The 12,475-nt window shown below is 37.8% G+C and overlaps 1 protein-coding gene across 9 annotated transcripts in view; it reads right to left on the minus strand.

Annotated features, from left to right (window-relative positions):
• Positions 1 to 12,475, minus strand: part of LOC104603155 (villin-4-like) — a 59,559-nt gene that overhangs the window by 35,940 nt on the left and 11,144 nt on the right. For 7 of the 9 annotated variants that reach the window (XM_010267106.3, XM_010267100.3, XM_010267104.3 and 4 more), the window contains 11 exons: positions 9,875 to 9,943; positions 9,519 to 9,755; positions 9,248 to 9,425; positions 9,030 to 9,162; positions 8,047 to 8,209; positions 7,811 to 7,958; positions 7,574 to 7,674; positions 7,215 to 7,409; positions 1,521 to 1,589; positions 1,339 to 1,407; positions 1,073 to 1,210 (listed from right to left, as the gene is read on the minus strand). In XM_010267106.3, coding sequence (XP_010265408.1) covers positions 1,073 to 1,210; positions 1,339 to 1,407; positions 1,521 to 1,589; positions 7,215 to 7,409; positions 7,574 to 7,674; positions 7,811 to 7,958; positions 8,047 to 8,209; positions 9,030 to 9,162; positions 9,248 to 9,425; positions 9,519 to 9,755; positions 9,875 to 9,943 — 1,500 coding nt within the window. The remainder of the gene's footprint in view (positions 1 to 1,072; positions 1,211 to 1,338; positions 1,408 to 1,520; positions 1,590 to 7,214; positions 7,410 to 7,573; positions 7,675 to 7,810; positions 7,959 to 8,046; positions 8,210 to 9,029; positions 9,163 to 9,247; positions 9,426 to 9,518; positions 9,756 to 9,874; positions 9,944 to 12,475) is intronic. The other 2 variants (XM_010267105.3, XM_088894046.1) reach the window with 1 other exon arrangement.

Here is a 12,475-nt window from a genome sequence, read left to right on the forward strand (position 1 = left end):
TTGGTGACTCCCTCATTCTCGGAATTGCAATAAGCAACTGATAATGTTCAAATCTTCAGCTGGAGCTGAACATCATGCTTTGTCTACTGCTTGAAGTTAGATTGCTTTTTATGAGGTTTCCTTCAAGGAATTAAGTATATCTATCTCCCATACCACACCTCTTTATGTGGACAACTTAAGCACCATGAACATCACCTCTAACCCTGCTTTTCATGAGAACACCAAACATATTGAGGTTGATGTTATTTCATCTGGGGCCAATTTCTTGCAGAAATGATCTCTCTTCCTCACATCTCCTCTAAGTATCAACTTTGCTGAGCTCACCATGAGTATCTTGTAGGCAAATGGATGATGTCCCCACATCAGTTTGAGGGGGAGTAACCCTTGGAGTGCCAATCTCCAAGGGGTGATAACAATAGAATAAAATGCTATTAGAACCTTTAAGCAACTCATCAATAATCATCTCCCTATGGGGCATCAATGTTGTGGAACTTATTCCAAGTATAAAATGATTGCTATTGGAAAGAGTTCAAGATGAAAAACAAATCAACAGTAATGATTCAGGTAAATTAATGTACTTGCCCACATCTTAGCCACCAATGAAATATTTCTAAAAATAAGAGTACTTGGAGTGTCAAACAACTGCTATGTGTATTATCATGAATTAGAGGTTAAGTTGAACTTTAATAAATGATGATGTATGAAGTTCTCATACAGGATCAAACATAAACTGCAAAAGACAATTGTTTTTTAAAGGAATTGCTTCGAGTAATTCTTATCAAGATTATAATCAGGTAGTTGTTCATATTACAATAAATTTACTGTATAAACACATAAAATGGATTTTTAAACCATAGGAAACTTACTTTCTAAATAAGATGCATAGTTGCATACTATGTTCATAGTTCTTAATCAAGAGTATGGAAACACAAACTGAATAAACACATAGAAGACCAATCTTTGAGCCATGTTAAATTATTCATTCAAAAAAAAAATAATCTTAATGAATAAATTTCACTTTTACCAATCACATAAAAAATAAGGAGCCAAACCAAAGTTGGTCAGTATGTACCGGTTCAACTTGAATTGCTTGCATGTTTTCAGGTCCGGAACCTTGAACTCTGAACAATGCAAGGCCATCCTCATTATATGTTTCATTTGTGATTTCTTTCTCTGCAATGTAATTCTTATACCCAGAACTACGGCCACCCTTTAAATTTGACACAAATTGTTATCAGCATTATTGATGAAATAAATATAATACAATCACATGTAATGAAAGATCATAAATGTTTGTTCCATGTAAAGTTCCTTTCCGAAAGTTAAATTTATACAAACCTTAAACACAATAAAGGTCTGAAAAATTGAAAAGAACTGAATTGGTTCATTCCCTTCAAAGATACGAGCCTGTAGATGCAAAATCAAGAAAAAATGTGGAAATATAAAATGCAGCCCAGTATACAACAACTTGGTTTACCAATAAACCCAATCACCACCAAAAAGGAAAACTACTATACTACCTGAGCAGCCTGGAACTTTAAGGACTCAACCATCTTGCTTGACAGTGAGAGTGCTGAAGTTCTTTCTTCCTGCATTATCCATAACAAAAATTAAACCAAAAAGATGATAGCATCCAGAAAACATAGGATATAATTTTTAATAGAAAAAAAAATCTTGGAATCTACAAAATCATTATTTAAGAAATTATGACCTTTGAGTGGAATGAGTAACAGGATTTATGTTGCCAACCCCCACATAGATGTGATGGGGCAAATAATGATTTCTCCTGGTTGGGATAGCATAATTAAAGGCATTACTTTCTATATGTTGATTTATCCTCTAAGGCCTTCAGTTACCTTTCCTAGAATAACACAGATATCATTTGACAAAAAGGGAAGAAAAAGAGGGTCGATGACTGACAACATAGAGAAATATTCTAACTCAACAATAAAACTCATATGCAGTAATCTTTTACCGAGAACATCTCAATATAAGTTGCTCACTGGTAGGCTGTTGCCAACTCTTCTTTGGTGAGACCTCACTCTTATTTGGTGTGGAGCCACCTATGAATGAACACATCAAGCTGAATTTTGATGAATGCAGCCAAGGTAACCCTGGCATCTCTGGTATTGGAGGAATATTTAGGGACAGTGATGGACATATATCAAGCTTCTACCCTAGCCCCATAGGTGTTGCGGACTCCACAAGAGAAAAGGTTTTGATGATGCTACAAGGGTTAGAAACAGAAAGATCACTCAATCAGGGCACTTGAAGTTGGTTCTGGGATGGATTAAAAACTATCAAAAAGGTTTATGGGTGCATAGAAACAATATGAGAGAGGTCAGAGACTGAGGAAATGACAGCAAGTGTCGATGAGTTGAGATTAGCAAATAGTCTTTCTGTATTGGGGCTTTGTTTCCTGGGAGAGTGATAGCAAGGAAAATAAATTGAAATGGAATAGGTAGATTGGGGCCAAGCCTACATTAAGCAGGGTATTCTTGGCATACTTCAAACTTATGTACAATGTAACAAAAATATTCTTTTCTACAATTAATAAGTTGATCTAAATGGTTGCTGATCAAGAAAAAACAGTATAGTTCATAGGTCTTCCTCAGGAAAGGAGGTTAGATGGGTGGAAAGCTAAGGAGGTTAGAAGTGTCCTGTCAAGTCTTCCAACCTATTACCTACCTTTGCTGAAAATACCACCTAAGGTGGCTGAAAGAATCGAGAAGGTTCAGAGGGATTTTCTTTGGGAGGGGGAGGCGTGGGCAAGAAATACCATTTAGTGATCTGGGAGACTGGAACAAGGTGTGCAATCCAAAGGAGAGGGGAGGGTTGGGGAGGTTTGGGGATAAGGAGAGAGCGAATTTTTAACAGGGCCTTCATGGGGAAACGGCTTTGGAGATTTAGTTTATGGAGAGAACTCATTGTGGAGGAGGGTTGTGGTTGGGAAGTATGGAGTTGTAAGATTCATCTGGGAATCAAGGGAGGTGAGGACTTCCTATGGGATGAGTGTGTGGAAGGGAGGTGTGCAATCCAAAGACAGTTTTTTCTTTTTCTCTCAATCATATCTCCCTTTCCTTCTCTTTCTCTCTCTCTCGTCTCCCACTCTCCATGAATGATTACATGGTATCAGAGCCAGGTTTTTGGGCTGTAAAGGAATTTCGGTCCCTCCTGTTTTGAACCTGCTTTGCCTTTTTTTCCCTTCTTTAAATTCTTGGACGTGGAAGACAGAGAAACCCTAGCAGATTACTGGCGGCACCTCCTGTGGATTCTTCCTTGGTCATAATATCAAGGAAACCCTAGTCGAAGAAGGGCAATGCTGATAGAGACTCTTCTCTGTTCGATGCTGTGAAGTCGATTTCTGGTTGGCACCTTCGTACAGGTGCTGGACAGGTGTGTTCTTGTTTCTGTCTTTTTTTGGCCAATGGTGTGAAGGCCTTATTCCTTGGTTCTATACATTCATTTGGATGTTGGATTGTTAGACTGTATGGGCTGTAGTCGGACTGATAGTAACATCTGCCTTGGCTGTGTTGGACTGATTACTGGACTGGTTTAATGACTGAACCATCACAGAAATGATTTCAGCAGTTTCTTGTTTTCTTGAGGGTTGGTATTCTGCTTGTGGCTGTTGTGTAGTTGTGTGGGATTTGGACTGTTTTCAGCAGTATTCTATGGCAAATTATGAATCAACTTCATCGGGGGTTACACCGACCCGCAACACAGCTGGTATGGGAGGTGAAAACATGATGTTTCCCATGCCAAGTACCCCTTTAAATTGTCTGAACTACCTGGAGTGGGCTAAAAGTGTAAAACTCTATGTAACGGCAAGGGGAAAAGCTGGTTACATAAATGGAAGGGTGAAAGAACCCAAGGGTGAGACAGCTGAACATGATAGGTGGGACCAAGAAAACAGTATGGTGATGTCTTGGCTCCTTGCAGCCATAGAACCTGATGTGAAGAAGAACTTTATGTGGACAGACACCGCTAGTGAGATCTGGGAACAGACCAAAACTACCTATTCTGAGCAAAGGCATTATGCCAAGGTTTACCAGTTACAAGCTGAATCTTCAACCTGTAAACAGGGAAATCATAGTTTGTCTTCATATTATTTAGCCCTTACTTCCATATGGAAAGAATTGGATCATTATCAGGCTATAGAGTGGAAACATGATGATGATGCTAAGGCCTACAGGAAGCTGGTCTCTCAACAACGTGTGTTTGCCTTCTTGTTGAGACTAAACCCTGCTTATGAACCTTTGAGGGTTCAGATCCTAGGAAGCAAAGAGTTGCCGTCGGTTCACGAGGTATACTCCCTTGTTCAATCGGAAGAAAGTAGGCGGAGTGTGATGGTTATAGCTGAGGGGGAGCAACAAGTTGCTTTGGCTGCGATGAATAATAACTCCACGGGGAAGAAAAGTGACACCAAGAAGACTGATGATAAAGATAAGTTGTTTTGTACCCACTGCCGGTGTTCACGGCATACACGTGACACATGTTGGGACATCCACGGGAAACCCAAGTGGGCAGTGAAGAACCAAGAACAAGGTAAAGGTCAAGGTCAGAAGAAGATGAACACAACACAAAATGCAGCACATGTGGCAACCCAAGATACTCAGGTTGCCGGAACTACCCGGGACCACCTTAATAATTCTGACCCCAAGGAAGATATAATGAATTCCTTCAGAGAACACCTGGAGTCTTATGGTAGGGCTTTGCGACAAATGGATAGCTCAGTCACTGGTACTCCCTCTACTTCATTTGCATCTACATCAGGTAATACGGCTTCTACAACCCATGTCACTCCCACAGGTTCCCCTTGGATCATTAACTCAAGGGCCTCTAACCGGTAAGCCAAACTTGTTTCAGACCTATAGCCTTTTGTTAGGAAGGGATAAAGTGAGGCTTGTAGATGGCTCATTCTCCTCCATTGTAGGCCAAGGATCAATCTCTTCCCCATGGCCTTAACCTGAATTGTGTATTGCATGTCCCTCAACTTCCTATAAATTTGCTTTCAATTAATAGTATCACAAGCTCATTAAACTGTGGTGTAACATTTTTTCCTGGCTCATGTGTTTTTCAAGACCTAAATTCTGAGAGGACGATTGGTAGAGGGAGCCTAGTGGATGGTCTCTACATTCTCGACAACAAAGCTGGTCTCTCGGTGTCATCCTCAGAGTCACATAGTCAGTCAAATAAGAGTCAATTTTTTTTTGTGGCATAGTCGTTTAGGTCATGTTTCTTTTGAAATATCAACTTCCTATAAATTTGCTTTCAATTAGTAGTATCACAAGCTCATTAAACTGTGGTGTAACATTTTTTCCTGGCTCATGTGTTTTTCAGGACCTAAATTCTGGGAGGACGATTGGTAGAGGGAGCCTAGTGGATGGTCTCTACATTCTCGACAACAAAGCTGGTCTCTCGGTGTCATCCTCAGAGTCACATAGTCAGTCAAATAAGAGTCAATTTTTTTTGTGGCATAGTCGTTTAAGTCATGTTTCTTTTGAAATAGTAAAGTCTTTGTTTCCGGTTTTATTTAAGTCATGTTCAATGTCAGAGTTCCAGTGTCAAACATGTCAGTTCAGCAAACAATGTAGAACAACTTTTCACTCAAGTATTAAAAGATCAAGTGGTCATTTTCATGTTGTGTATTCTAATGTATAGGGGCCTACTAATGTAATCTCTAAGGGCGGATATAAGTACTTAATCACATTGATCGATGATTACTCTCGCTATACATGGGTATTTCCTATGCGTAGTAGAGACGAAGTTCCAAAGATTGTGAAAGACTTCTAGAGGATGGTATTTACGCAGTTTCATGTTGAAATACAGATCTTCCAATCTGACAATGCAAAAGAATACTTCCATGGTGAGCTCAATGAGTTCTTTGTCTCCCACGAATCTATTCATAGGAGCTCATGCGCCAGAACACCACAACAAAATGGTGTTGCACAAAGAAAAAACAGACACCTCCTTGAGGTAGCTCGCGGGATGATGTTGCACATCAATGTTCCAAAAAGGTTTTGTGTGGATACTATACTTGCAGCTACTTATGTCATCAATCACATGCCCTCCAAAGTGCTAAACTACATGGCCCCTCATCAGTTATTGTACCCTCAGTACCCTTTATTTTCCATTCCCACGAGTCTTTGGTTGTCGTGCCTTTGTCCATGATTTGTCTCCATCTCGAGGTAAGTTAGACCCTCGGTACCCTCCAAAGTGCATCCCATTTGCAGTATCATGGAACATATGGAAGGAGAGGAAGAGAAGATCTTCAAAGACAAAGCCTAGAGTATGGATAAGATGGTTGCAGCTGTTAGCAGATCAGTGACAAATTGGATGCTGATTCTCCCAGATTTCAGACAGAAAAGGACGACTTGGGAAATAGGTTAGGGGAGGTCCTGGGTTTTCATATATGTAATGTGGAGTTTGCTCATTAGTCTTAAGTTGGTCTTTGTATTTGGGTGATAACTTGCCACCCTCTCTTTTTTCTTTAATAAAATATTTATTTGCTTATCAAAAACGAAAAAAAGAATTTTTTTGGATCAGCAAGAAGGAACCAACTGAAAAACACATTACATAAGTTACAAATTACAATAAACAGTTGGAAACAAGCCCAAAAAGATTACAAAACATCTGCTACCCATGGACCCCCTGCTTGGCTAAAGTGTCAGCCATCCCATTTGCAGTCCTTCTAATCCAAGTAAAGGTGGCATTAAGTGTGTAATAACAAGGCAGGTGCCTCATTATAACATCATTTATATTATTGCATCTTATTAATATGTGTGTTAACACATTATATAATATACTATATATATATCATTTATACTTTGTCTCCCTCAGGAAGATCTAATAACAACTTCTAATTATTTATTATTTAAGAAAGAAATAAAGAAAGAAACCAACATAAATTCTTTTTTCTATATTAAAAAATCTATCCTATCTTTACTGGGAAACTACTGCAAAAGAAACTGGGAAACTACTGCAAAAGAAAAGGCCCAAAAAGTTTTTGAACAAAATGCAAAGAAAAGCTCTGTGAATACAAAAGTTTTCATGCATAGATGGGACCCATGCATGACATTTCTCCTCTTTGAGTGCCTTGCTGTTTCCTTCTAACATGCAGCCATGAGATGTAGGAATTATGGAAAATCTGCTAAACATATATTCATAAGAAGAAAAGATGGTGGATACAATAGGCTCAAGAAATTCTTCACCTCAATACTCTGCTTTCCAAACCAAGTGCCAATAAGGTGTTCTTCTTTGTCTTCTCCTGGGTATGAATACTGAAAAATATAGCAATCTCCACTGTAAAATTTTGACAGCTCTGAAGACTGAAGCATAACTTTTTCCTGCTCATTTACACGCCAAACCTGTTTATCCAGGCTGGAAACTAGAGTTAGCAATTGGACCTGAAAATGCATTTTGAAAGCTTGTCTTACAGCAAGCAAAATACCCCAGTTCAATCTGCAAATTGAGTAAAAGATACATAAATACATATATACATACATATGTATTTATGTATGTATGGAATGTATTGTATGTATGTATGTATGTATGTATATCATAATAGCACCTGCAGATTGCCTGTGCAATCAATATATGGCTGAGGTTCTTCTTTCACAGGAGAAGCTTTCAGGAGACCCTTGACATTAAATCCTTGACGTCTTAGAAGTGCTACAAAATCATTGGAAACATAACAGTTCTAAAAGTTAGAAGACAAAGAACAACTTGAATTGTAAAAGCCAGTAAGTAGACAATATATTCAAGTCACAGTTTTCAAGTTATGTAATACATAGATTTAGTTACTGACCAGCAACTTTGCCTCTACCATCCTCTGATATAGTCACATCACTCGTCTGAGACCATGAATCAAATTTTGAGCGGAATGCCACTGTTTCAAACCCCTCAATAGCACGAATTATGTGAGAGTTTGGTCGCTCAGGGCTATGAGTCAACTCCTGTGTATTGAAATTGTGTAATGCATCGAGGATATAAGTTTGCATACAAAGAACTAGTGTTAAGTATGATATGTTAAGTAGGTATTACTTCTGCAGCTGCACTAGCAGTTTTTCTTTCATCAAGAGATGTATTTCTCCCCATCCATACAAAAACTTCAACCCCACAATCCAGAAGGAAACATTTGTTTGTATCTAGCAAATCCCTTGTAAACGAATCAGCCTGCACAGGCTCTGACTGCCCCTTGACAATCCTAAAATGATAAACACATTTTGTCAAAACCAATATATAATGTGAAAAAGATTGTACTGCCATCCCAATGGATACTGCACCCCATGACATGGAAAATGAAAATAAATAAAATCCAAATAGAAATGCCTATGTCGTAATAAAAAATCTTGTTCTTGGGAACTATTTATGTAATGAATTATTTGTTTCTTTCAATTTTTCATTGTGACATCAGAAACTTTAAGAAAAACAGAAAGGAAAAACATAATATAATATCTATATCATAAATATGCAACTTCTTTGGTTCTGAAACATGTGTTTCTGTAATAGTACTATTAAAGCACAGTAGGCTGAAAATATAGAAAAATAAAAATATAGTATCCCTATAATATTACATTTGGGAAGGCTTAGTTGAGTTGACTAGTATTTATCATAACTCATAAATATGCAAATTCTTTGGTTTGGAAACATGCTCTGTGTAGAAGTTAATTACAGTACTGTTAAAGTACCATAAGCTGCAAAAGTTGCAAATAAATATTAGATCCAATGTTTGCAACAGAGTGCTATAATGTTGCACCTCGTGTATGACCTACAGTCACAACACCAACATCCCAAGTGTGCAAGATTTATAACCCTACACTGTTATTGCAATACTGGTACCACAAAACATGTTTTTGTACATAGAATTTCTCAACTTAGAATAACCTAGGATTGTTAATCTACAAGCAACAAGTTCTTGATAAAGAAATAGTCCCCATCTTTTCTGATACAAAAAAAAAAGAAAAAGTGTCAATCATTACATTATAGAATGATAAAATGGAGATTGAACTCATGAAAGAACATACTGGAGTAACTTCGGGGGGAAAGCTTCAATGGTTTTATCTTCTTCAGATGCAGCCTTTCTTGGGAGTGGAGCAAAGCCACCAAAGAAACTCCAGAACTCTCCAGTTTCAGCATCAGCCATTAGCTTCCCATCCTCTGTAATAACTCAACTCAGAATGCTGTTACTTGTTTAATACTTAATATATCATCATTTGACCTCCCAATTAATATTTCAACTTACCAATGGTAGCTACCTCACATTTCCCATTATGATATGTGTCTTTGACATACTGGACAACTTCTAGAGCTTTGGCCCTCTCTTGAATAGATGAATTTGAACCATTAAATTGAAAAATTTTAGATTCAGTATCCAAAATGAAAATGTCATCATGATTGAGTGAGGATCGAGCAAATGGGACCTGTCCAAAGGAAAAGAAAATTAATGAAAACTACAAATGAAAAAAAAAATGCAAAAATATTCAAATTGGAGAATATCAAGTGCAAATACTTGCCTCTTTTACATGGACAACATGTTTCCCTTTGCATACATATAAGCGTGTTTGGTGCTGTTCAGCCTCAGCATGCTTGAAGCCCGATGAAACTCCACCTTTTTGAGGTATTATACATGGTTTAAAATAAGATAGAAACTTCTCAGTTTCATGACCCTGTACCTCCCTGTATTGAACAGCACGTCCACCAAGAGCTGCATCCAGTTCAACTGTCTTGATTGCTGCAGTACCAGCTTCATCCTATTTATTTTCACAGACAGAAGGATGTCAAACTATAAATATCTCTGCAGATATTGGATCCTATTTTCCATAACAAATGAATAGTGAGTAAAAAAAATTATATAGAAGCAGCACCACACCTGGGTGGTATCTGTACCAAGCCAATAATGGATATCATGACGGAATGCACCACTTTTTAAGGCTGTAGTCTGCACAAAGTATATAAGCTTTAAGCGTATTGCAACAGTTTTTAACATATAATTGCAATTATAATGAAGAAATACATTTTTGAAAACAAAAGGGAACTTGAAGGAATGGTTATTATATAAATAAGCTAAAAGCTGTTCACACTACCACCTAATCTAAACCTTCCTTGTTTGATAAGAGCCAATTATGTTTGTTACTCGCTATAGGGAGGTGACATCAACAAGAAAACAGAACAGTGTTTAAAATGTGGAGGCATAAAGCAAGGTACCAGGACCTTTAGCTGCATGACTTACCATTTCTTGAAAAATAATATGAAATTAAAGTGAGAAAAGTGTTGAAACATGCAAAAAATGAGCATAATTTCTATTGGGAAGTACATGAATAGTTGATCACTTAAAGAACAACTATAAGAATGTTAGGAGCTCACAAATCATTTAATTACAACTCAAAAGTGTTAAGTGGAAAATAATATCATTTTAAATATGTTGAAGCATAGATACAATCACATATACATACACTTTTACATATCATTTCAACACGAGCCGTGAGGAACATACCTTATACTTTCAGGCTGAGCCACGAGACTTTGCCTCAACGAATTTTCCTTGAGCCTCACATAGAGGTGACATCCAAGGCATAAGTAATAAGAACACTCTGGAAATATGTTTGTTAGGATGGATATTAAGGATCTGTTTGGTTTGCAGTGAACCAAATGGGGCCTAAGTTATTAACAGGTCAAACTGTTAATATCCCCAAACTCTTAGTATTTTACATTTCAGTGGCCTTTGAAACCAGGCATATCATGTCAATGCTTTAATTTTTTCCTCAAAAGTCATATTTCTTGTTAACCATTTGAATTTCTTAATATCATCCTTGTAACACCAAATTTCAGTATCTGGCTCCTCAGCCAACCCACCACCAGCTATGAATAACCTTCAATCATCAAGTTTTCCAGTTTCAACTCATTTCCAATCTATATTCCTTGTATTGCAGCAAGTAAGTCAGCCCTAAGAGATCCCTCTACTCCAAATAGACCCAAAACAAAGCAATTACATGTCCTCCTTCAGTCATTGGCCAGGCTGTTTACACTTCTAGGGATCCACTCATGAGGTATTCAAATTTCAACCTAGCAGAAGACCCTGTCTTACTAAAGATCTAAGTTGTCATGGTAATATCCTCTCTATCTTTCAACCAGGATATGATTGCCTGGCAGTCCCTTTTATGTTAATCTCAATCCACCCCTTCGTGTCAGCAAATTTCGTCCCTTGAACTCAGATTCTAGAGAGCTGGTTGCTCCTGTTGGCCTTGAAAATCTCACTAGAATGCTACGTTGTCCCTTATTACGCCTCCAATTCCTGAAAGTCCCCAACTTCCTAAACTGCATCCATCAAATTGAGCTTCAACCTTGCCCTAGCCAGTACTTCCCTTGCTCCCTTCTTTGCATTTTATTGCATTTTATCCCTTTAATATGCAGCAAACGTTCCCCACTCCCTTAAAACGTCACTCAATGATTAAATTCATCACAAACCATTACCCAATGTGCAATCCTCACAATTGTGAGTTCAATAAATCTTCCCACCTACATAGATTTATCCTCAAATATTCTTGCATTCCCCCCCCCATCCATGAGCTCCATAACATTGCAGCTTTTGTAGACTGCCAGAGGATCTGCTCCTTTTTTGTATGACAAGACTGCAAACGTATTGTGAAACACACCATGACATCACCTGGAGCTAACCACATGCCTCTAAGGCTTGAGGCAAAATAACTCCACTCCTGAGCAGCATAATGACAATTTAACAGAAAATGGTTAGCACTTTCTCCACTACTCAAGCAAAGAGCACACACATAAGGGGAAAGGCACCAGGTGTTCCTTTTTCTTTAAAGCCTCTCATAAGTATTCTTGATTTGATTACTGCTTCCCAACAGAAAAGCTTCACTTTTGTTGGACTGCACATTTCCAAACAGCTATAAAAGGGAAGGGCTTAATGGGAGTTTGAAGACACAAGGATTTAAAGAAGGAACAAACAGAGAATTGATCATTATATTTATTTACTTATTTGTTTTAGGTTTTCTTGACAAATTTCATTTTCCATCCTTCTGTGCAGGGCAAACTCCAAACCCCATCAAACTTGGTTGCCCCTTGTATCCATATTCCATAGAGAGAAAACCTCCTACAAAATTCTATTGAAAATTTTCAACCCCCAATTTGAAACTTCTCACAATATTGGGACAAATCCATACTTGATACAATTAACCCATGATATCCTTCCAAACCTAACCAATCTCTACCTTCAATCATAAAATCGTCATTAAACTTTTTTCTAGTTAACTAATACCTTCCTAGACTCACCATTCAGTCATACCATCTTGCATCAAATTGGTACAGAGCTACTAATCCTCCATCGCTAGGTCAGCATACCCTACAAAGAACCTAATTTTCAACTCTCAACCAAATTTCTAACATGACAGTATAGATAAAAAAAAAACATAACAAAGAGTAAAGGTTATATAATAGAATAAAGGAATATGAG

This window comes from Nelumbo nucifera, chromosome 8 (assembly GCF_055504915.1).
Source record: "Nelumbo nucifera cultivar China Antique chromosome 8, China Antique-T2T, whole genome shotgun sequence".
In the NCBI taxonomy this organism is placed as follows: Eukaryota; Viridiplantae; Streptophyta; class Magnoliopsida; order Proteales; family Nelumbonaceae; genus Nelumbo; species Nelumbo nucifera.